The following is a 26,421-nucleotide window of genomic DNA, read 5'->3' as shown; positions in this document are numbered from 1 at the left end:
TATCTCTCTCTCCCTCTACTCCACCCCTTCCTCATCCCCCTATCTCTCCTCCTCTACTCCACCCCTTCCTCATCCCCTATCTCTCCCACTACTCCACCCATTCCTCATCCCCCTATCTCTCTCTCCCTCTACTCCACCCCTTCCTCATCCCCCTATCTCTCTCTCCCTCTACTCCACCCCAGATACCTCCGCTGCAGAGGATCAGTTCATTACCAGCCTCAGAAATTGCAGCCCAAATAAATGCTTCACAGAATTCAAGTAACAGACACATCTCAACATCACCTGTTCAGAGGAGATGAATCAGGTGTAGTGGATCTTACTGTGAAAATGCTTACCTACAAGCCTTTAACCAACAATGCAGTTTTAAGACAAATAAGTGTTAATTAAGTAAAAAATATATAAGTACATTTTTTTTAAATAATAACAGGAGCAAGGCTATATACAGGGGGTACCGGTACAGAGTCAATGTATGGGGGCACCGGTTAGTTGAGGTAATATGTACATGTAGGTAGAGTTAAAGTGACTATGCATAGATAATCACCAGAGAGTAGCAGCAGCGTAAAAGGGGGGGGGGGGGGACAATGCTGTCACGTTCTGACCATATTTCTGTTATTTTATTCTTTGTTTTAGTATGGTCAGGGTGTGAGTTGGGGTGGGCAGTCTATGTTTGTTTTTCTATGTTAGTTTTTGTGTTCGGCCCAGTATGGTTCTCAATCAGAGGCAGGTGTCGTTAGTTGTCTCTGATTGAGAATCATACTTAGGTAGCCTGGGTTTCACGTTTGGTTTGTGGGTGTTTGTTTCTGTGTGAGTGTTTGGGCCACACGGTAATGTTTCGGTTTTCGTTTTGTTCACATCGTTTATTGTTTTGTATTTCGGTGTTCAGTTCGTTTTGAATAAATCATCATGAACACTTACCACGCTGCGCTTTGGTCCGATCCTTCTTCCACCTCTGAATGCCGTTACAAATGAAAATAGTCTGGGTAGCCATTTGATTAGATGTTCAGGAGTCTCATGGCTTGGGGATAGAAGCTGTTTTAGAAGCCTCTTGGACCTAGACTTGGTGCTCCGGTACAGCTTGCTGTGCGGTAGCAGAGAGAACAGTCTATGACTAGGGTGGCTGGAGTCTGACAATTTTTAGGGCCTTCCTCTGACACCACCTGGCATAGAGGTGATGGATGGCAGGAAGCTTTGACCCAGTGATGTACTGGGCCGTATGCACTACCCTCTGTAGTGCCTTGCGGTCGGAGGCTGAGCAGTTGCCATAGCAGGCAGTGATGTACTGGGCCGTATGCACTACCCTCTGTAGTGCCTTGCGGTCGGAGGCTGAGCAGTTGCTACACGAGGCAGTGATGTACTGGGCCGTATGCACTACCCTCTGTAGTGCCTTGCGGTCGGAGGCTGAGCAGTTGCTACACGAGGCAGTGATGTACTGGGCCGTATGCACTGGTAGTGCCTTGCGGTCGGAGGCTGAGCAGTTGCTACACGAGGCAGTGATGTACTGGGCCGTATGCACTACCCTCTGTAGTGCCTTGCGGTCGGAGGCTGAGCAGTTGCTACACGAGGCAGTGATGTACTGGGCCGTATGCACTACCCTCTGTAGTGCCTTGCGGTCGGAGGCTGAGCAGTTGCCATAGCAGGCAGTGATGCAACCAGTCAGGATACTTTCGATGATGCAGCTGTAGAACGTTTTAAAGATCTGAGGACCCATGTATTTTCAGCCTCCTAGTGCCTGGCCATGCAGAGATGGCATCATCTGTGAATCTGTTGGGGCGGTATGCAAATTGGAGTGTGTCTATGGTTTCTGGGATTACGGTGTTGATGTGAGCCATGACCAGCCTTTCAGAGCACTTCATGGCCACAAATGTAAGTGCTACAGGTTGGGAGTCATTTAGGCAGGTTATCTTAGTGTTTTTGGGCACAGGAACTATAGTGGTCTGCTTGAAATAAGTTGTTACTACAGACTCAGGGACAGGTTGAAAATGTCAGTGAAGACACTAGCCAGTTGGTTACCACATGCTCAGAGTACACGTCTTGGTAATCCGTCTGGCCCTGCGGCTTTGTGAATGTTGACCTGTTTAAAGGTCTTACTCACATCGACTACAGAGAGCATGATCACACAGTTGTCCGGAAACGCTGATGCTCTCATGCATGCTTCAGTGTTGCTTGCCTCAAAGCGAACATAGAAATAATTTAGCTCGTCTGGTAGGATCGAGTCACTGGGCAGCTCGTGACTGTGTCCCACTCCTTGAAAGCGGCAGCTCTACCCTTTAGCTCAGTGTAGATGTTGCCTGTAATCCATGGCTTCTGGTTGGGGTATGCAGTTGAAGTTGGAAGTTTACATACACTTAGGTTGGAGTCATTAAAAATTGTTTTTCAACCACTCCAACAATTCCTTGTTAACAAACTATAGTTTTGGCAAGTCAGTTAGGACATCTACTTTGTGCATTACACAAGTCATTTTTACAACAATTTTTTACAGACAGATTATATCACTTATAATTCACTTATATTTCACTGTATCACAATTCCAGTGGATCAGAAGTTTACATACACTAAGTTCACTGTGCCTTCAAACAGCTTGGAAAATTCCAGAAAATAATGACATGGCTTTAGAAGTTTCTGATAGGCGAATTGACATCATTGGAGTCAATTGGAGGTGTACCTGTGGATGTATTTCAAGGCCCCCCTTCAAACTCAGTGCCTCTGCTTGACACCATGGGAAAATCAAAAGAAATCAGCCAAGACCTCAGAAAGAAAATTGTAGACCTCCACAAGTCTGGTTCATCCTTGGGAGCAATTTCCAACGCCTGAAGGTACCATGTTCATCTGTGCAAACAATAATACGAAAGTATAAACACCATGGGACCACGTAGCCGTCATATCACTCAGGAAGGAGACATGTTCTGTCTCCTGGAGATTAACGTACTTTGGTGTGAAAAGTGCAAATCAATCTTAGAACGACAGCAAAGGACTGTGTGAAGATGCTGGAGGAAATAGGTACAAAAGTATCTATATCCACAGTAAAACGAGTCCTATATCGACATAACCTGAAAGGCCACTCAGCAAGGAAGAAGCCACTGCTCCAAAACCTACATAAAAAGACAGACTATGGTCTGCAACTGCAGATGGGGAAAAATATTGTACTTTTGGAGAAATGTCCTATGGTATGATTAAACAAAAATAGAACTGTTTGGCCATAATCACCATCGTTATGTTTGGAGGAAAAAGGGGGAGGCTTGCAAGCCGAAGAACACCATCCCAACCGTGAAGCACGGGGGTGGCAGCATCATGTTGTGTGGGTGCTTTGCTGCAGGAGGGACTGGTGCACTTCACACAATAATTGGCATCATGAAGAAGGACAATGATGTGGATATACTGAAGCAACATCTCAAGACATCAGTCAGGAAGTTAAAACTTGGTCACAAATGGGTCTTCCAAATGGACAATGACCCAAGTATACTTTGTTGTTACAAAATGGCTTAAGGACAACAAAGTCAAGGTATTGGAGTGGCCATCACAAAGCCCTGACCTCAATCCCATAGAAAATGTGTGAGCAGAACAGAAAAAGCGTGTGAGAGCAAGGTGGCCTACAATCCTGACTCAGTTACACCAGCTCTGTCAGGAGGAATTGGCCAACATCCAACCAACTTATTGTGGGAAGTTTGTGAAAGGCTATCCGAAATGTTTGACCCAAATTAAACAATTTAAAGGCAATGTTATCAAATACTAATTGAGTGTATGTAAACTTCTGACCCATGTGGAAGAAATAAAAGCTGAAATAAATCATTCTCTCTACTGTTATTCTGACATTTCACATTCTTAAAATCAAGTGTTGATCCTAACTGACCTAAAACAGGGATTTTTTCTTGGATTAAATGTCAGGAATTGTGAAAAACTTTAAAAGTATTTGGCTAAGGTGTATGTAAACTTCAGACTTCAACTGTACGTACAGTCACTGTGGGAACGAAGTCGTCGATGCACTGATTGATGAAGCCAGTGACTGATGTGGTGTACTCCTCAATGCCATCGGAAGAATCACGGAACATACTCCAGTCTGAGATAGCAAAACAGTCCTGTAGCTTAGCATCTGTGTCATCTGACCACTTCTTTATTGACTGAAACACGGGTGCTTCCTGCTTTAGTTTTTGCTTGTAAGCAGGAATCAGGAGGATAGAATTATGGTCAGATTTGCTAAGTGGAGGGTGAGCTTTGTGCGCATGTCTGTGTATGGAGGAAAGGTGGTCTAGAGTTTTTTTCTACTCTGGTTGCACATTTAACATGCGGGTAGAAATTGGACCGCAGCATGAAGGAAAAGTAAAGCAGCCAACAAGTGCTCAGTATATGTGGGAACTCCTTCAAGACTTTTGGAAAAGCGTATTAACTGCCTTGCTCATGGACAGAACGACAGATTTTTATCTTGTCAGCAAGTGCAGGTGGTGAGTTTAATAATAAACAGAAACATAGCCCAATACAAGAAACACGAGAAGCTCATAGACATGAAACACATTGAAACACATGAAACACATTGTCAATACTGATGTAGTGTACTGTACCAGCATTGAGGTGGGACGAGGCCTAGTCAGTGATGTAGTGTACTGTAGCAGCATTGAGGTGGGACGAGGCCTAGTCAGTGATGTAGTGTACTGTAGCAGCATTGAGGTGGGGCGAGGCCTAGTCAGTGATGTAGTGTACTGTAGCAGCATTGAGGTGGGACGAGGCCTAGTCAGTGATGTAGTGTACTGTAGCAGCATTGAGGTGGGACGAGGCCTAGTCAGTGATGTAGTGTACTGTAGCAGCATTGAGGTGGGACGAGGCCTAGTCAGTGATGTAGTGTACTGTACCAGCATTGAGGTGGGACGAGGCCTAGTCAGTGATGTAGTGTACTGTAGCAGCATTGAGGTGGGGCGAGGCCTAGTCAGTGATGTAGTGTACTGTAGCAGCATTGTGGTGGGGCGAGGCCTAGTCAGTGATATAGTGTACTGTACCAGCATTGAGGTGGGGCGAGGCCTAGTCAGTGATGTAGTGTACTGTAGCAGCATTGTGGTGGGGCGAGGCCTAGTCAGTGATGTAGTGTACTGTACCAGCATTGAGGTGGGACGAGGCCTAGTCAGTGATGTAGTGTACTGTAGCAGCATTGAGGTGGGACGAGGCCTAGTCAGTGATGTAGTGTACTGTAGCAGCATTGAGGTGGGGCGAGGCCTAGTCAGTGATGTAGTGTACTGTAGCAGCATTGAGGTGGGACGAGGCCTAGTCAGTGATATAGTGTACTGTACCAGCATTGAGGTGGGATGAGGCCTAGTCAGTGATGTAGTGTACTGTAGCAGCATTGAGGTGGGACGAGGCCTAGTCAGTGATGTAGTGTACTGTAGCAGCATTGAGGTGGGACGAGGCCTAGTCAGTGATGTAGTGTACTGTAGCAGCATTGAGGTGGGACGAGGCCTAGTCAGTGATGTTGTCAGGATTTGGCCAGGGTTGTTCCGTGTTTTTGTCAGTAGATGTCCCCATTGTGCTTTTTGTCCCTGTGTTTTTCCCTTGATCCCCATTATTGTTTGCACCTGTGTCTCGTTTCCCCTGATTGTATTTAAACCCTTTGTTTCCCTCAGTTCTGTGCTCTGTGTTTGTATGTTGGCACCCTGCCCTAGTGTTCTGTGTGCTCTTGTCGATTCCGGGTGAAGTTCTTGTAGTATTCTGTTTTTTGTTTTTGTTTAGTTTTAGTGAGTTTCTTTTTAGGTTTTTTTGTGTTTTACCTACCACCTTTTGGATTTGCCATTTTTTATTTTAGGAGTTTTTCTTTATTAAATACACCGTCTTAAGTACTGCTGTGTCTGCCTCATCTTCTGGGTTCTGCTGTCTATTCGTGGCTCAGTTGGTTAAGTGACTGTTTCTCACTCCGGAGACCCAGGTTCGAAACCGGGTCCTGACAGAAACACAGAGCCAAAAATGAACCCAGAGGCAGCCAGTTCCCAGGACCTTTTTGCCACGCTGTCCCACCACCAGGAGACTGTCCAACGCCACGAAGCCGCCCTGGTTCAGCAAGAGGCCTTAATGGCTAGACATTCTCATCTTCTGTCGGAGATGCTGACTTCCATTAAGCAAGTATCTGATCGACTTACCCCCGGCAACAGTTCCCGTCCCAGTACCTCAAGTTCACGTACCCATGGCAGTTAACCCCCTGGCTGAACCTCGTCTTCCACCTCCCCAACGGTTCTCAGGTGATCCAAGTGCTTGTAAAGGGTTTCTCACTCAATGTTCTCTCTCCTTTGAGCTGCAACCCTCGTCATTTCCCACCGACCGGTCTAAGATCGCATATATCATCACCCTGCTGTCGGAAAAAGCCCTGGCCTGGGCTACTGCTGTGTGGGATGCCCATAGTTCCTGCTGTGCCAGCTACTCTGCCTTTGCTGAGGAATTCAAACGAGTGTTTCAAAGCCCAAGCAGTGGTTCTGACTCAGCCAAACAGCTCCTGACTCTCCATCAAGGTTGGCGCAGCGTGACGGACTATGCCATCCAGTTCCGCACGGTGGCAGCAGCGAGTGGCTGGAACAACGAGGCGCTCACGGTGTGCTTTCTGAAAGGCCTTTCCGACACTATCCAAGATGAACTGGCCACTCGGGAACCACCGGACAATCTCGAGTCCCTGATCAAGTTGGCCTCACGCATTGACCAGCGTCTGAGAGAGAGAGAACTCAACCGTAGACCTCTAGCCCCTATCAGTCCCAGCTCCGAGTCCCCACCTTTATCAACACTGGCTCCACCGGAACCCATGCAGCGTGGACGCATCTCCCAGGCTGAGAGAGACCGCCGGATGAGGGAGCAACGCTGTCTATATTGCGGCAAACCGGGCCATTTCCGTTCCACGTGTCCCAGGCTCCAGGGAAACGCTCTGTCCCGTACAGACCGGGGGGAACTGTAACGGGAAACATAACCTCCTCCCATCCGTCCAACTCCCGTCTGCTCATTCCAGTCACCCTCTCCTGGGACAACCACAAGCTTCACCTTCAAGCCTTGGTAGACTCTGGAGCCGCAGGTAACTTCATGGATGGTGTCTGGGCGAAGAAGAATGGCGTTCCCTCTGAACCTCTAAGTGACCCCATGAGGGTTACTACATTGGATGGAAGCCCTTTGGGATCTGGACTTGTCACTCATGTCACTACCTCCTTGAGACTTTCAGTTTCACAACACCAGGAATTGATGAACTTTCATTTGATCTCCTGTTCCGAGTTCCCTCTCGTCCTTGGATACCCCTGGCTTCACAGCCATAACCCTCACATCGACTGGTCTGTGGGCACTATCAAGCAGTGGGGTCCTACGTGCCAAGCTACTTGTATTTTCCAGAATTCCCGAGTTCTACTCCCGAGTCTTTAGAATCCATCGATCTGACCCGAGTTCCCGAGTGTTACCATGACCTCAAACTGGTGTTTAGCAAACAGAGGGCCACCATGCTACCACCCCATAGATCTTACGATTGCCCCATCGACCTGTTTCCGGGCACTTGCCCCCCAGGGGTCGGATCTTTTCCCTATCTCCACCCGAACGAGCTGCTATGGATACCTATATCAAGGACTCTCTGGAAGCAGGCCTCATGCGTCCATCCACCTCCCCGGCGGGAGCAGGGTTCTTCTTTGTGGCCAAGAAAGACGGTGGGTTACGTCCTTGCATCGACTACCGGGGACTCAATGACATAACCGTCCGTAACCGTTACCCGCTACCCCTTATGGCCACAGCCTTCGAGCTGCTCCAGGAAGCAGTTGTTTTCACTAAGCTTGACCTGCGGAACGCATACCATCTTGTGCGGATCAGACCTGGTGACGAGTGGAAGACCGCTTTCAACACGCCTACTGGTCACTATGAATACTTGGTGATGCCCTTCGGCCTGACCAACGCCCCAGCGGTGTTCCAAGCGCTCATAAACGATGTGCTTAGGGATATGCTTAACATATTTGTGTTCGTTTACTTGGATGACATCCTCATCTTTTCGAGCTCCCTTCAAGAACACACTAAGCATGTCAGACAAGTACTCAAACGCCTCCTGGACAGCCATCTGTACGTTAAGCCGGAAAAATGTGAATTCCATTCATCCCGAGTACAATTCCTGGGATTTGTAGTGGAACCCGGTCGAATCCAAATGGACCCTAGGAAGGTAGGGGCGGTAGCGGATTGGCCCACCCCCAAATCCGTTAAGGATGTTCAGCGTTTCCTGGGCTTCACAAACTTTTACCGCAAGTTCATCAAGAACTTCAGTTTGGTGGCAGCTCCTCTCTCAGCTTTAACCAAAGGTGGCAATGCAAGGTTTTCTTGGGGAAGAGAAGCTGAGACGGCCTTCCAAGGACTCAAGCAGCGCATCCTCTCTGCTCCCATCCTGATACTACCGACTACGGATGAACCATTTGTGGTGGAGGTAGACGCATCAGAGGTTGGTGTTGGAGCTGTCCTGTCTCAGAGGGGTGAAGACAAGAAGCTTCATCCGTGCGCTTTCTTCTCACACCGGCTTACCCCGACTGAGAGGAACTACGATGTGGGGATCGTGAACTCCTAGCGGTTAAGATGGCATTGAAGGAATGGAGACACTGGCTCGAGGGGGCTTCTCACCCGTTTCAAGTGCTTACGGACCACAAGAATCTGGAGTATATCCAGCAGGCGAAGCGATTGAACTCTAGACAAGCTAGATGGTCTCTTTTCTTCAATCGATTCCAGTTTATCCTCACCTATCGGCCCGGGTCGAAGAATCTCAAACCGGATGCCCTGTCCCGAGTCTACGCTCCTGCCATTCGAGATGACACGGACATGCCTGTCCTTCCTGCTGCTAAGATTGTGGCTCCGATCTCGTGGCAAGTTGAGGATACCGTGAGACGTGCTCAAGCTAGCGAACCGGACCCTAAAGGAGGTCCTGCCAATCGGTTGTTTGTCCCCAAGGCAGTGAGGACTCAGGTCCTTCTGTGGGGGCACTCCTCTCGCCTCACCTGTCATCCGGGCGTAGGTCGCACCTTGGAGTTCATCCAGCGTAAGTTCTGGTGGCCTACCATAAGAGAAGACGTTGCCATTTTCGTCAATGCCTGCCCCGTGTGCTGCCAGGGCAAATCTTCTCACCTCCGCCCTCAAGGACTCCTTCACCCTTTACCTGTTCCCCACAGACCCTGGTCCCATATCATTGGACTTTATTACTGGACTTCCTCCATCCCATGGCAATACTACTATCCTAGTCATAATCGACAGGTTTTCAAAGGCGGCCAGGTTCGTCCCTCTGACTAAGTTACCTTCTGCCAAGGAAACGGCTGAGTTGGTAATTAATCATGTGTTCCGAGTCTTCGGCATTCCTCAAGATGTGGTTTCTGACAGAGGTCCCCAGTTCGCCTCAAGGTTTTGGAAGGCCTTCTGCCAACTCATGGGGGCTTCTGCCAGTCTATCTTCAGGGTACCATCCGGAGTCCAACGGCCAAACAGAGAGGATGAATCAAGAGCTGGAAACCACCCTCCGATGTATGACTCGTGACAACCCGTCCACATGGTCATCCTTTATTGTTTGGGCCGAATACGCGCACAACACCTTGCGCTCCTCCTCCACTGGTATGTCCCCGCACGAGTGTCAGTTTGGCTATGCTCCTCCATTGTTCCCGGACCAGGAGGCAGAAGTCAGAGTGCCTTCAGCCTTAAGATTCGTCAGACGCTGTCGGCTTATGTGGAGGAAGACCCGTCTTAATCTGATGCGTTCCTCACAGAGGTATCAACAACAAGCCAACAGACGTCGCCGTCCCGGGCCTACCCTGCGCCCCGGCCAGAGAGTCTGGCTCTCCACAAGAGACTTACCTCTACGGGTGGAGTCTCGCAAGCTGTCCCAAAAATACATCGGTCCCTTCAAGGTTGCCAGGAGAGTTAACCCAGTTTCTTATCGCCTACACTTACCCAGATCCCTTAAGATTAATCCCACATTTCATGTGTCTTTGTTAAAACCTGTTGTTTTTTCTCCCCTTGTCCCGGCAGACAGACCTCCCCTCCGCCTCGTGTCATTGGAGGCCAGCCGGCTTATACCGTCCACCGGATACTGGATTCCCGCCGGGTGCAGCGGTCCTGGCAGTATCTGGTGGACTGGGAAGGCTACGGTCCTGAGGAGCGCTCCTGGGTTCCTGCCAAAGACATCCTGGACCCTGACCTCATTCGTCAGTTCAGGGTCCTCCACCCTGAGAGAGCTGGTAGGAACGTCAGGAGCCGTTCCTAGGGGGGATTCTGTCAGGATTTGGCCAGGGTTGTTCCGTGTTTTTGTCAGTAGATGTCCCCATTGTGCTTTTTGTCCCTGTGTTTTTCCCTTGATCCCCATTATTGTTTGCACCTGTGTCTCGTTTCCCCTGATTGTATTTAAACCCTTTGTTTCCCTCAGTTCTGTGCTCTGTGTTTGTATGTTGGCACCCTGCCCTAGTGTTCTGTGTGCTCTTGTCGATTCCGGGTGAAGTTCTTGTAGTATTCTGTTTTTTGTTTTTGTTTAGTTTTAGTGAGTTTCTTTTTAGGTTTTTTTGTGTTTTACCTACCACCTTTTGGATTTGCCATTTTTTATTTTAGGAGTTTTTCTTTATTAAATACACCGTCTTAAGTACTGCTGTGTCTGCCTCATCTTCTGGGTTCTGCTGTCTATTCGTGGCTCAGTTGGTTAAGTGACTGTTTCTCACTCCGGAGACCCAGGTTCGAAACCGGGTCCTGACAGATGTAGTGTACTGTAGCAGCATTGAGGTGGGACGAGGCCTAGTCAGTGATGTAGTGTACTGTAGCAGCATTGAGGTGGGACGAGGCCTAGTCAGTGATGTAGTGTACTGTAGCAGCATTGAGGTGGGACGAGGCCTAGTCAGTGATGTAGTGTACTGTAGCAGCATTGAGGTGGGACGAGGCCTAGTCAGTAATGTAGTGTACTGTAGCAGCATTGAGGTGGGACGAGGCCTAGTCAGTGATGTAGTGTACTGTAGCAGCATTGAGGTGGGACGAGGCCTAGTCAGTGATGTAGTGTACTGTAGCAGCATTGTGGTGGGGCGAGGCCTAGTCAGTGATGTAGTGTACTGTAGCAGCATTGAGGTGGGACGAGGCCTAGTCAGTGATGTAGTGTACTGTAGCAGCATTGAGGTGGGACGAGGCCTAGTCAGTGATGTAGTGTACTGTAGCAGCATTGTGGTGGGGCGAGGCCTAGTCAGTGATGTAGTGTACTGTAGCAGCATTGAGGTGGGGCGAGGCCTAGTCAGTGATGTAGTGTACTGTAGCAGCATTGAGGTGGGGCGAGGCCTAGTCAGTGATGTAGTGTACTGTAGCAGCATTGTGGTGGGGCAGTACATTACCATGACAAATGGGCCACTGAAAAACAAATCAAATTGGATTCGGTCACATACATATATTTAGCAGAGTCTAAGAATACTGAAGTCTCAAGGCAGAATAATGCGTCTAAGGCTGGATAAACAGGATACGAGCAGTAGGAACATCCCATTCCTGTCTGTTTCTGTTTCCGCCCCAACCAGTCAGAACTAGATGACTAGAAGACACAGAGCAGAATGGAAAACAACACTGCTGTGAAAGTCCATCTAAACAAGTACACAATGAAACTCAATGTTTTGTTCGACTGGTGATGTTTGATATTTTCCAAATGTTTGTATTATAAGCCTAGTAGTAATAGTCTAATGGGGATATTGAAAACTAAATAGGGAGCTTCTAAAAAAAAAAATGTTAACCAGAATTTAACCAGAATTTGTAGTGCTGTAATATACCATGAATACTTGAGCAGTGCTTTTAACATATTTAGTTACTCCATCTCCGTTCCCTTTCCTTCAGGCCTATTTGTTCAACAGAACATGTGCACAGACTGAGTGTCTCTATAGACTCTCTACTTCTCAATGAATCACTGCCACTTGTCTTTGCTGACTTAATGACTTTTTTTTAACTGGAGAAAAGCCCATTCAGGTAGGCTAGGCTCACAGGAGAGTTGCCACACAGCTGAGCCAGGTGAGTGAATAGCCTCACCTTCTCAAGGTGTGGCATTAGACACCAACACAGTTCAACTAATATAGACTGAATGACTGTGGAGGGGAGCTAGCAGCAATAGGTGAGACAGGTGAACGTGAGACGCTGACGCATGTCCTGAGGTGAATACAGAGTGACAGACTTAAATATATATATATATGTATATTTAACTAGGCACATCAGTATATCATATATATATTTAACTAGGCACATCAGTATATCATATATATATTTAACTAGGCACATCAGTTAAGAACAAATTCTTATTTACAATGACGGCCAATCCCGGACAACGCTGAGCCAATTGTGCGCCACCCAATCACAGCCAGTTGTGATACAGCCTGGATTTGAACCAGGGAGTCTGTAGTGACACCTCGAGCACTGAGATGCAGTACCTTAGACCACTGCACCACTCAGGAGCCAGAGACAGACAGACAGACACACAGAAAGGATTCAGGAGGTAAGCTAGAGAGTGGTGCCGGGGGGGATGGCTGCTGTTTTGAGGGCGTTGTACATTTTTTTTGTAATAATGTGTCTGTCACCATTTCTTATGACCGAAAAGAGCTTCTGTACATCAGAACAGCGATTACTCACCTCGGACTGGACAAAGATTTTTTTCTTTAATGAATCTGAGGCGAAATATTTACGGCTCCTCCTGGACCAGGCCCAAATCCACGTAATTTGCATGAAGAGGAAACACCGATACAGGGGGGAGCAGATCAGGGTGCTTCATGAGAATTTGTCGTCGAGTGGATAATCTGCCTTTACCATCTGTCCTACTGGCGAACGTGCAATCACTGGAGAATAAACTGGATGAACTCCGTTCGAGACTATCCTACCAACAGGACATTAAAAACTATAATATCTTATGTTTCACCGAGTTATGGCTGAACGATGACATGGATAATATCAAGTTTGCTGGTTTTCCGTGCATCGGCAAGACAGATCAGCAACATTCGGGAAGACGAGCGGTGGTCTGTGTCTATTTGTCAATAACAGATGCTGCGTGATCTCTAGTATTAAGGAAGTAATCTATATTTTTCGTAGCCGTCTATTTTACACCACAAACCGTTGCAGGCACTATGACCGACCTGTATAAGGCTATAAGCAAACAAGAGAATCCAGAAACGGCGCTCCTAGTGGCCGGGAACTTTAATGCAGGAGACTTTAAATCAGATTTACCTCATTTCTACTAGCATGTCACATGTGCAACTAGAGGGAAAAAAACTTGAGACCACCTTAACTCAACACACAGAGACACGTACAAAGTTCTCCCTCACCCTCCATTTGGCAAATCTAACCATAATTCTATCCTTCAGATTTCTGCCATGCGATTATCTGAGGACAGCGCCCGGCATACAAAACCAAGAAAAACATATTTCAACCATGCAGGTGCGACACGAAAGTCAGAAATAGCGATATAATAAATGCCTTACCTTTGATGATCTTCTTCTGTTGGCACTCCAAAAGGTCCCAGTTACATCACAAATGGTCCTTTTTTCGATAATGTCCTTCTTTATATCCATAAATACTCAGTTTAGCTGGCGCGCTTCAGTCAACAATCTACCCAGTTTCCCTCTATCAAAATGCATACAAAATTAATCCCAAACGTTACTAATAAACTTTTCCAAACAAGTCAAATAACGTTTATAATCCAACCTAATACGTAAATAAAATGATACAATTTAAGAAAAATTGTTATTGTCTTTACCGGAGAAAAATACCAAAGAACGCGCTCTCATTCACACACTTGGAAACACTACAGCAAATATGGGAGCCACCTAGAAAAACTACAATTTCAGGCTCATTTATCCAAAAACCAGCCTGAAACTCTTTCTAAAGAGTGTTGACAGTGGAGGACTTCGCCTTATAATGAAAGTGACAGACATTGAAAATAGTGGAAGGCTGAAATGTAACCGGCAGTTTACTTTGGGCACGCTTTTCATCCAGATGTGAAAATACTGCCCAAGAGAGGTTAAACAGGTCAACAGTCACAAGGCATCAGGGCCAGACGGGTTACCAAGACGCCTACTCAGAGCATGCGATGACCAACTGTTAAGTGTATTCACTGATATTTTCAACCTCTCCCTGACCGAGTCTGTAATGCCTACAGGTGAAGTCGGAAGTTTACATACACTTAGGTTGGAGTCATTAAAACTTGTTTTTCAACCACTCCACAAATTTCTTGTTAAAAAACTATAGTTTTGGCAAGTCAGTAAGGACATCTACTTTGTGTATGACACAAGTAATTTTTCCAACAATTGGTTACAGACAGATTATTTCACTTATAATTCACTGCATCACAATTCCAGTGGGTCAGAAGTTTACATACACTAAGTTTACTGTGCCTTTAAACAGCTTGGAAAATTCCAGAAAATTATGTCATGGCTTTAGAAGCTTCTGATAGGCTAATTGACATCATTTGAGTCAATTGGAGGTGTACCTGTGCATGTATTTCAAGGCCCACCTTCAACCTCAGTGCCTCTTTGCTCAACATCATGGGAAAATCAAAAGAAATCAGCCAAGATCTCAGAAAAACAATTGTAGACCTCCACAGCTCTGGTTCATCCTTGGGAGCAATTTCCAAACCCCTGAAGGTACCACGTTCATCTGTACAAACAAAAGTACGCAAGTATAAACACCATGGGACCACGCAGCCATCATACTGCTCAGGAAGGAGACGTGTTCTGTCTTCTAGAGATTAACGTACTTTGGTGTGAAAAGTGCAAATCAATTCCAGAACAACTGCAAAGGACCTTGTGAATATGCTGGATGATGTATCTATATCCACAGTAAGCTCAGCAAGGGAGAAGCCACTGCTACAACACCGCCATAAAAAAGCCACACTACAGTTTGCAGTTGCACATGGGGACAAAGATGGGACTTTTTGGAGAAATGTCCTCTGGTCTGATGAAACAAAAATAGAACTGTTTGGCCATAATGACCATCATTATGTTTGGAAGAAAAAGGGGGAGGCTTGCAAGATGAAGAACACCATCCCAACTGTGAAGCACGGGGGTGGCAGCATCATGTTGTGGGGGTGCTTTGCTGCAGGAGGGACTGCTGCACTTCGCAAAATAGATGGCATCATGAGGAAGGGAAATTGTGGATATATTGAAGCAACATCTCAGGACATCAGTCAGGAAGTTAAAGCTTGGTCACAAATGGGTCTTCCAAATGGACAACGACCTTCCAAAGGTGTGGCAAAATGGCTCAAGGACAACAAAGTCAAGGTATTGGAGTGGCCATCACAAAGCCCAGACCTCAATCCCATAGAAATTCTGTGGGCAGAACTGAAAAAGCGTGTGCGAGCAAAGAGGCCCACAAACCTGACTCAGTTACACCAGCTCTCTGTCAAGAGGAATTGGCCAAAATTCACCCAACTTATTGTGGGAAGCTTGTGGAAGGCTACCGTTTCACCCAAGTTAAACAATATGAAGGCAATGCTACCAAATACTAATTGAGTGTATGTAAACTTCTGACCCACTGGGAATGTGATGAAATAAATACAATCTGAAATAAATCATTCTCTCTATTATTCTGACATTTCACATTCTTAATATAAAGTTATGATCCTAACTGACCAAAGACAGGGAATTTTTACTCTGATTAAATGTCAGGAATTGTGAAAAACTGAGTTTAAATGTATTTGGCTAAGGTGTATGTAAACTTCCAACTTCCACTGTACATGTTTCAAGCAGACCACAATAGTCCCTGTGCCCAAGAACGCCAAGGTAATCTGCCAAAATGACTACCGCCCTGTAGCACTCACATCTGTACCCATGAAGTACTTTGAAAGGCTGGTCATGGCTCACATCAACGCCATCATCCCAGAAACCCTAGACCAACTACAATTCACATACCACCCCAACAGATCCACAGATGATGCAAATTATATTACACTCCACACTGCCCTTTCCCACCTGGACAAAAGGAACACCTACGTGAGAATCCTATTCATATTCATTCCTTCCCCACGACAACGCCCACGACAACGCCCTTCAGGAGATTTCTTCATATCCGCAAAAAGTACTACAGCTGCACCATCGAGAGTGTCCTGATTGGTTGCATCACCGCTTGGTATGGCAACTGCTCGTCATCTGAGGGTAGTGGGTATGGCCCACTACATCACTGGGGCCAAGCTTCCTGCCATCCAGGAACATCTATACCAGGCGGTGTCAGAGGAAGGTCCAAAAAATAGTCAAAAACTCCATTCACCCAAGTCATAGACTGTTCTCTCTGCTATCGCACGGCAAGTGGTACCGGAGCGCTAAGTCTAGGTCCAAAAGGCTCCTTAACAACTTCTACCCCCAAGCCATAAGACTGCTAACCAGTTAATCAGATGGCCATCGGACTATTTACATTGACTCCATTTTAACGCTGCTGCTACTCTGTTTACTATCCATGTATAGTCACTTCACCTTTACCTACATATTACCTCAATTACCTCAACTCACCTGTGCCCCCGCACATTGACTCTGTAAAGGTAACCCCTGTATATATCCCCGCTATTGTTATTTTATGGTGTTACTTTTGTTTACTTCGGTATATATATATATATATATATATTTTTTTTTTTTTTACTCTGTATTGTTGGTTAAGGGCTTGCAAGTAAGCATTTCACAATAAGGTCTACACCTGTTGTATTCAGCGCTTGTGTCAAATAAAAATGTATTTGATAAACTAGGAAGGCTGGTTCTACTGTATCTAGCCTTTATCACCATTCAGATTAGGGTGCTCCTTGGTCCTCTCTGCCCGCCAGAGAGATAGAGAGAGAAAGGGGAGGAGAGAGATTCCAGCACGGCCAGAATGATGACCTGGTGATAAAATCAGACAGAAAAGAGGTCGAACACACAAAAACGTTCACACACACACACCGGCACAGTAATGACGCAATTAAAGCAATTATGTGTGTAGGTGTTGAAAGTCACAGTTTAAAAAGCCATTCTATTTAATGGCTTTTCTGTGTGTGACTAACAGAGTCTAATTTGAACCTAATTTAGTCCAAGAGCTTGAGTTTTATGGTGTGACTAAATTATTACTCAAAGAGTTAGTGTTCCTCTAAAAATAACATTTAAATCAACTTAATGAAACATCAAAATTGTTTATCTTCACCATATTATTAAGAAACAGAAAGATAGCCTAGGTCTAGTTACAAAATCAAAAACACTTTTTCACAGCATTGTCATTCTCTGGAGAACCCAGTTCCTAACTGAATAACACCATGGTAACCAGCACTAACTCCTGAAAGACATAATGGATACAGAAGACGGATCATTTATCAATGTCTGTGGCCCACTGTTCTAAATCATGGCCTTTAACTCTCAACAGAGTTTAATTCCAGTGCTCCATTCCCTAAAAACTGACACACACACACACACACACACACACACACACACGCACACACACGCACACGCACGCACGCACACAAACATGCACTCACACACACACAAACACATACACACGCACACAAACATGCACGCACGCACGCGCACACACACACACACACACACACACATACACACACTAACACACGCACACTAAAACCAAACACAGCCTGTGAGTTGGATTAACCCTTGAGGGGTCATCTGCTGCTGGGACCAGAGCAGGGCGGGTCTCTCTCCAATTAGCATATATAGCTAATAGACTAGGGGGAATAACCCTGCCACAGCTGGCCTCGAACTGTTTACTAAATCAACACTTTAAAACTGGTTTATGGCCGTCGAATCCTCATTAATAACGGCCCCAATTAAACCATCAACAACAGTGATGTGATTTAGATTGCTATACTCGAGAATATATCTAGCACTGTCTTGTTCACTTAAATGGAAATCAGACTTCTGCACACTAGATAAAGTGCACCAACATTTGCACTTTGGCCTATACTTTGTGTGAGAAAGTTTGTTATTCTTAGCAGCTTGGTTGAATTGTAATCCTTAGCAACCTGGTTGTGCGGGAGGTGGATTCCCAGGTAACTATGACTCATTTACACAACTACACTGACTCTCATGTACAAGCAGCAATGTAATGAAAGAGAGAGGGAGGGAGAAAGAGAGAGAGAGTGAGGGAGAGAGGGAAATAGGGTGAGGGAGGGAGAGAGGGAGAGTCTACTGTTTGCAGATGATCTGATGCTTCTGTCCCCAACCAAGGAGGGCCTACAGCAGCACCTAGATCATCTGCACAGATTCTGGCAGACCTGGGCTTTGACAGTAAATCTCAGTAAGACAAAAATAATGGTGTTCCAAAAAAGGTCCAGTTGCCAGGACCACAAATACAAATTCCATCTAGACACCGTTGCCCTAGAGTACACAAAAAATGAGACATACCTAAACATCAGCGCCACAGGTAACATCCACAAAGCTGTGAACAAGCTGAGAAACAAGGCAAGAAGGGACTTCTATGCCATAAAAAGGAACATAAATTTCGACATTCCCATTGGGATCTGGCAAAAAAGACTTAAATCAGTTATAGAATCCATTGCCTTTCATGGTTGTGATGTCTGTCGTCCGCTCACAAACCAAGACTTCACAAAATGTAGTTTTTTATTTATCCGTTATTTTACCAGATAAGTTGACTGAGAACACGTTCTCATTTGCAGCAACGACCTGGGGAATAATTACAGGGGAGAGGAGGGGGATGAATGAGCCAATTGTAAACTGAGGATTATTAGGTGACCGTAATGGTTTGAGGGCCAGATTGGGAATTTAGCCAGGACACCGGGGTTAAAACCCCTACTCTTACGATAAGTGCAATGGGATCTTTAATGACCTTAGAGTCAGGACACCCATTTAACGTCCCATCCAAAAGACAGCACCCTACACAGGGCAGTGTCCCCAGTCACTGCCATGGGGCATTGGGAAAAAATTTAGACCAGAGGAAAGAGTGCCTCCTATTGGCCCTCCAACAACCAGGACCAACCCTGCTTAGCTTCAGAAGCAAGCCAGCAGTGGTATGCAGGGTGGTATGCTGCTGGCAAAAATGGGACAAACACCAAATTGAGACTCTTCATGCTGAATTCTGCTAAAAAATCTTCAGTGTACAACATAAAACACCAAATAATGCATGCAGAGCAGAATTAGGCCGATACCCACTAATTATCAAAATCCAGAAAATATCTGTTAAATTCTACAACCACCTAAAAGGAAGATTCCCAAACCTTCCATAACAAAGCCATCACCTACAGATAAATAAACCTAGAGAAGAGTCCCCTAAGCAAGCTGGTCCTGGGGCTCTGTTCACAAACACAAACACAAACAGACCCCACAGAGCCTCAGGACAGCAACACAATTAGACCCAACCAAATCATGAGAAAACAAAAAGTTAATTACTTGACACAATGGAAATATTTTTTTTTAAACACAGAGCAAACTAGAATGCTATTTGGCTCTAAACAGAGAGTGTGTACACAGTGGCAGAATACCTGACCAATGTGACTGACCCAAACTTAAGGAAAGCTTTGACTACGTACAGACTCAGTGAGCATAGCCTTGCTATTGAGAAAGGCAGCTGTAGGCAGACCTGGCTCTCAAGAGAAGACAGGCTATGTGAACATTGCCCACAAAATGAGTTGGAAACTGAGCTGCACTTCCTAACCTCCTGCCAAATGTATGACCATATTAGAGACACATATTTGCGACATCACAGCAGCACGATTTGTGACCTGCTGCCACAAGAAAAGGTCAACCAGTGAAGAACAAACACCATTGTAAATACAACCCATGTGTACATTTACTTAATTTCCCTTTTGTACTTTAACTATCTTCACATCGCTACAACAGTGTATATAGACATAATTGTTATTATGTTATTAATAATTGTTATAATTGTCATTCTTTATTTCACTTTTGTTTATTATCTACTTAACTTGCTTTGGCAATGTGTGTGAGAGAGAGAGAGAGAGAGAGAGAGAGAGAGAGAGAGAGAGAGAGAGAGAGAGAGAGAGAGAGACAGACAGACAGACAGAGAGAGACAGAGAGAGAGACAGAGAGAGAGACAGAGAGAGAGACAGAGAGAGACAGAGAGAGAGAGAGAGAGAGAGAGAGAGAGAGAGAGAGAGAGAGAGAGAGACAGAGAGAGAGACAGAGAGACAGAGAGAGAGACCGAGAGAGAGACAGAGAGAGGGAGGTCTTTGTAGGGTCAGGAATAGGGTTGGGCGGTATACCTTATTTTACTATATACCGGTATTTATATACAGACCGGAGTTTTTACTTTACCTTCTACAGCGGTATTTCAATGTTTGGTTTGTTAAATGTGATACGCACATCCGGCTTGTATAATGTCAATTTTTGTTGTTTACTTGTAGTTTGCTACTTTAGTCATTCCTCTCCCTCTCCTCCTGCTGCTGCATGCTGCTAACCACACCAAGCCCTGCCCCCTGTCACTCAAAGAGAGAGCAGTTGTTCGACCATTAGCACTTTCTTGTCGTTCCACATGGTCAGATGTGATGCAACAATGTTGGTGACATGCTGCTTTCCACAAGAGTTCTATAGTTACACTATTTGTTTGTGTATCTTACTGTTATCAAACTACTGTTTGCTAATTTGCTTTTCGTAGCAAAATAATTTATGTTAGCAGCTAATGCTAATTGTTAGTTAGCTGACTGGCTTGCAAAATGTACTAAAGAGTCAGAGCAAACGTAGCTAGTTAGCTAATACTGCCTGGTACCAGTGCTGGTGTAGGCCTAGATGAGCATGTTTGTGCAACAGTATCTTATCAGAGAGGAAAAGACAAAACATTAGTATGTTAGCTAGCTAGCTACATGAAAGAAAACACTTAACGTAACATCTAATTATGGTCACCTGGAAACAGTGACCAACACTTTGATTCCTACCCTGTCAATAATTCCTCACTGGCTTATTCATTCGCTGTCATGTCAAGTGCTGCCCACTATATTCTAACTATAAAATTAGAATAAGCATTATTGCAACAATTCACCAATTAACTAGTCCTAGATTTTTTGGGGCCCATATCATGCTGTGTGGCACAGTGTGAAAATGAAAATTGTTGTGCAGGAAATGCAGAAATGTATGCAATCGCTGAAAATTATTTTAGTTTGTAGTTGGATTGAACGGTGTTAATGGAGAAAGTCCCAATGAAATCACTCATAATTTATGTTGACACACTAGGGTCATGAACTACACTAGGGTCATGAACTACACTAGGGTCATGAACTACACTAGGGTCATGAACCACACTAGGGATTAAACAGTGTTAATGGAGAAAGTCCCATTGAAATCACTCATAATTTATGTTGACACACTAGGGTCATGGACTACCCTAGGGTCATGAACTACACTAGGGTCATGAACTACACTATGGTCATGAACCACACTAGGGTCATGAACCACCCTAGGGTGATGAACCACACTAGGGTCATGAACTACCCTAGGGGCATGAACCACACTAGGGTCATGAACCACACTAGGGTTATGAACTACACTAGGGTCATGAACCACACAAGGGTTATGAACTACCCTAGGGTCATGAACCACACTAGGGTTATGAACTACCCTAGGGTCATGAACCACACTAGGGTTATGAACTACCCTAGGGTCATGAACCACACCAGGGTTATGAACTACCCTAGGGTCATGAACCACACTAGGGTTATGAAATACCCTAGGGTCATGAACCACACTAGGGTTATGAACTACCCTAGGGTCATGAACCACACTAAGGTTATGAACTACCCTAGGGTCATGAACCACACTAGGGTCATGAACCACACTAGGGTTATGAACTACACTAGGGTCAGGAACCACACTAGGGTTATGAACTACCCTAGGGTCATGAACCACACTAGGGTTATGAACTACCCTAGGGTCATGAACCACACTAGGGTTATGAACTACCCTAGGGTCATGAACCACACTAGGGTTATTAACTACCCTAGGGTCATGAACCACACTAGGGTTATGAACTACCCTGGGGTCATGAACCACACTAGGGTTATGAACTACCCTAGGGTCATGAACCACACTAGGGTTATGAACTACCCTAGGGTCATGAACCACACTAGGGTTATGAACTACCCTAGGGTCATGAACCAAACTAGGGTTATGAACTACCCTAGGGTCATGAACCACACTAGGGTAATGAACTACCCTAGGGTCATGAACCACACTAGGGTTATGAACTACCCTAGGGTCATGAACCACACTAGGGTTATGAACTACCCTAGGGTCATGAACCAAACTAGGGTTATGAACTACCCTAGGGTCATGAACCACACTAGGGTAATGAACTACCCTAGGGTCATGAACCAAACTAGGGTTATGAACTACCCTAGGGTCATGAACCACACTAGGGTAATGAACTACCCTAGGGTCATGAACGACACTAGGGTTATGAACTACCCTAGGGTCATGAACCACACTAGGGTTATGAACTACCCTAGGGTCATGAACCACACTAGGGTCATGAACCACACTAGGGTTATGAACTACACTAGGGTCATGAACCACACTAGGGTCATGAACCACACTAGGGTTATGAACTACCCTAGGGTCATGAACCACACTAGGGTCATGAACTACCCTAGGGTCATGAACCACACTAGGGTTATGAATCACCCTAGGGTCATGAACCACACTAGGGTTATGAACTACCCTACGGTCATGAACTACACTAGGGTTATGAACTACCCTAGGGTCATGAACCACACTAGGGTCATGAACCACACCAGGGTTATGAACCACCCTAGGGTCATGAACCACCCAGAACGCCTTTTTAGAACATTTATTATTCAGAAACATCAAATACTGTTAAATACTATCAAATATGTGACAAATATCATGACATGATATTTTGGCCATTTCGCCCAGTCCTAGCCAGGAGGCGTGGCTGTGAAGGAACCATCCTTATTCGCACATCTGTGCTATTTCAACCCAGCAGCACTGAGACAGACAGGTTTAGAGAAATGTATTGGTCTCATCAAGTCTGGAGCCTTACAAAAATACTAACCAGACCTCAAGACAGAACTGTAGACACACACACACACTCCACAAAGTCAAATCACCACAATGCAATGCAAGTCTTACTGTACATGTGCAACTCAACTGCATCATATTTCAGAGCCTTGGGTGGAATCCCATTCCAGATTCCAGACCACCAATGATATAAGTGAATGCAGACAGTGGCTCCTGGAAAAAGAACACAAGTGACTGCTGTTCTATACACACAGAGACACGCAATATAACATGCCTATAGGCTACATCGTTTCTGTTCAGACTCCACTCAATGCTCGGTGTCATCACCAAACCTGAAATCAGCATGTAGCCTATATGGATGGAAGGGTAGCCTCACGCACGTTGTATACATAGGGACGCGCAATGTACAGGCAAGTATAGTTTAAGGCATAGTTTTAATTCAGGCTTCAATCAATCAATGATCTTTAATAACCCATTCCACCAAAGATCTTTAATAACCCATTCCATCAAAGATCTTGAATAACCCGCCCCATCAAAGATCTTTAATAACCCACCCCATCAAAGATCATTCATAACCCATCCCATCAAAGATCTTTAATAACCCAACCCATCAAAGATCTTTAATAACCCATCCCATCAAAGAGCTTAAATAACCCATCCCATCAAAGATCTTTAATATCCCATCCCATCAAAGATCTTGAATAACCCATTCCATCAAAGATCTTTAATAACCCACTCCATCAAAGATCTTTAATAACCCACCACATCAAAGATATTTAATAACCCATCCCATCAAAGATCTTTAATAACCCATTCCATCAAAGATATTTAATAACCCATCCCACCAAAGATCTTTAATAACCCATCCCATCAAAGATCTTTAATAACCCATTCCATCAAAGATCTTTAATAACCCATCCCACCAAAGATCTTTAATAACCCATTCCAACAAAGATCTTTAATAACCCATCCCATCAAAGCTCTTTAATAACCCATTCCATCAAAGATCTTTAATAACCCACCACATCAAAGATCTTTAATAACCCATCCCATCAAAGAGCTTTAATAACCCATCCCATCAAAGAGCTTTAATAACCCATCCCATTAAAGATCTTTAATAACCCATCCCATCCCATCAAAGAGCTTTAATAACCCATCCCATTAAAGATCTTTAATAACCCATCCCATCAAAGAGCTTTAATAACCCATCCCAGCAACGAGCTTTAATAACCCATCCCAGCAAAGAGCTTTAATAACCCATCCCAGCAAACAGAGGTCTGGAAAAAGAAGTTGCATGTAAAGCATCCATTGGTGTTTCAACACTTGTAGGCTAGGCTTATGCGGTATGCATTCCTCCATCTCTCCAGGTTAAGAAAGCTCAACTTTAGATGTGTGTGTATAGAGCTCGTTATCCCCAAGAGGAGAGGGGGAGTGTCACCAGACTCAAACTCACTCAAAAATGCAATTACACTGACAGCAGGATCCACCAGAAACTCCTCCCCTGTCTTGCAGCCCCCCCACCACCACCACCACCACCACCACCACTACTACCAAGCCTACCCACTACTTCACCCTAGCAATACCGCCACCTCTCCCTAGCCTAACCCCCCACCACCTCCCAGCCAACCCCCCACTACCAAGCCTCTTTGAAGGCCTTTTGTTTGCTTGCTCTCTCTCTCTCCCTCCTCTTTCTTAAGGGGTAGAGGAGCCAGAAATGAGGCGAGGGCTATGTGGGGGATCTTTTTGAGTGGAGACGAGGCAGAACAATAGTTTTCTGTAGTTGTTGGTTGGGTTCATTCTTTAAGAGCATGCCAGCTCTAGAATTCCCACTCCTCCCCTTCTTCCATCCATCTGCCCATCCTCCCACTCTGGCACAGTGGTCTCTCATTTAGCACCTCGGTAACGGTTTTAATGTTTGTCTACTAAAGTCCCCAGGGCTTCCTTGGCATCTGGATGCCCTGACTGAAGCTACAGAACTCAGCATCCAGTCAGCAACTAACAACTGTTCCCCTTGGACTTCAAACATCAGACCTACACATCCCCTCCTCTCCTCATCCATCAGCTTGGCTCTGGCTTACTAACTGATTGACTGAGTCAGTCAGACTGACTGGCTCTGACTGACTGATGACACTGACTGAGTGAGGAGAGAGCTGGGATAGTGGAGAGAATGTCCCCATCAAAAAGATTTCAGATTTCATTTTAAAAATATATTACATATTTTTGTATGTGCAGATAGAGTAATCATTCCCTACAGTGAGTCTTGTGTTGACACACAGTCCATGCCAGTCATGGAGACAAGCTACGGAGATCCAGACTCTCTGACAATGATGAGCGTAGGGTTGTACAGTACAGTGTCAGTCCAGGGCATAGACGGATGGTTTGGTTCAGGGGCTTAGCGTAACATCAGCTTAGAGAGGCTAGAGAGGTGAGCCCTGCCCAGCCCCATTCCGCCACAGGCAGACAAGCACACACAATATTGCTGTTACGCAATGATGCACAAACATGGCCAAAAAAATGTGTTTGTGTGCAGATTAAAAACAGCTCAGTTTGCTAACATGCTGTTAGGATACGGGATATCTACCTTCAGGGTTTTACAATTCTAGAATTTCTGGAATCTCAAAAGACACCAGCTGTGGAATCAGAACATAGAACAATATTTCCTTGAGGAAGTGCACCCGTGTTGCGTTCCTAAAACAAATGAATCAGAGGCTGGATTTAGGCGGCCTGTCTGTTTGTATGCTACAGCACGAAACAGACTGTATTTATCCTAAAGAACAAATCATTGTGGTGAGTGAGTGAGTGAGTGAGTGAGTGAGTGAGTGAGTGAGTGAGTGAGTGAGTGAGTGAGTGAGTGAGTGAGTTAGTGAGTGAGTGTGCGTACGTGAGCGTGGGTGGGGTAATGGTGGAGATGTGCAGATTAAACCAGGCTTAGCATCCTATTTCATTATGGTATTTCATCCAACACTCTGCTAAAGCCTGGGTATTTAGGTCTTAGAACAGCGCATTCATTGATTTCTAGTCCGCTTGATGCATTTCAAATGTCCCCTAAGCAGAGAGACGGAGACCCTTAGCAGAGAGTTAGAGACCCTTGGGAGGGAGGGAGAGAGAGAGAGAGAGAGACAAACATCCAATTGAAATACTGCATACAGAGTTTTGCAAGACTGTATTGCTAGTGCAAAGAAAAAACTCATGAAGATCAGAATTGGGCCAATACCCCCTTCATATTTGAATAGAAAAAAAGAGCCATCAAATTGTGCAATCATCTAAAAACAAGCGACCCTAAAACATTTCATCACACAGCCCTATAATGTCAAGAGATGGAACAAGAGAACAGTCCCCTCAGTCAGATGGTTCTGAAGCTCACTTCACTAACCAAAACAACCACATAGAGCCTCAGGACAGCACTCAGAAAATCTGGCCCAACCAAATCATCACAAAGCAAAAATAAAAATATAATCACCTATTGGAAAGACACCACAGAAAATGGAAGTAAACGTCAATGCTAT

General features: G+C 45.3%; 1 protein-coding gene across 1 annotated transcript in view; it reads right to left on the bottom strand.

Annotated features, from left to right (window-relative positions):
* Positions 1-26,421, bottom strand: part of LOC135505659 (coiled-coil domain-containing protein 85C-B-like) — a 35,940-nt gene that overhangs the window by 4,035 nt on the left and 5,484 nt on the right. The window contains exon 2 of the mRNA XM_064924706.1: positions 3,951-4,054. Coding sequence (XP_064780778.1) covers positions 3,951-4,054 — 104 coding nt within the window. The remainder of the gene's footprint in view (positions 1-3,950; positions 4,055-26,421) is intronic.

The sequence above is a fragment of the Oncorhynchus masou genome, chromosome 19 (genome assembly GCF_036934945.1).
Source record: "Oncorhynchus masou masou isolate Uvic2021 chromosome 19, UVic_Omas_1.1, whole genome shotgun sequence".
NCBI classification, from domain to species: domain Eukaryota; kingdom Metazoa; phylum Chordata; class Actinopteri; order Salmoniformes; family Salmonidae; genus Oncorhynchus; species Oncorhynchus masou.
The sequence above is the reverse complement of the archived record's forward strand: the minus strand, read 5'-3'. Positions and strand labels throughout refer to the sequence as shown.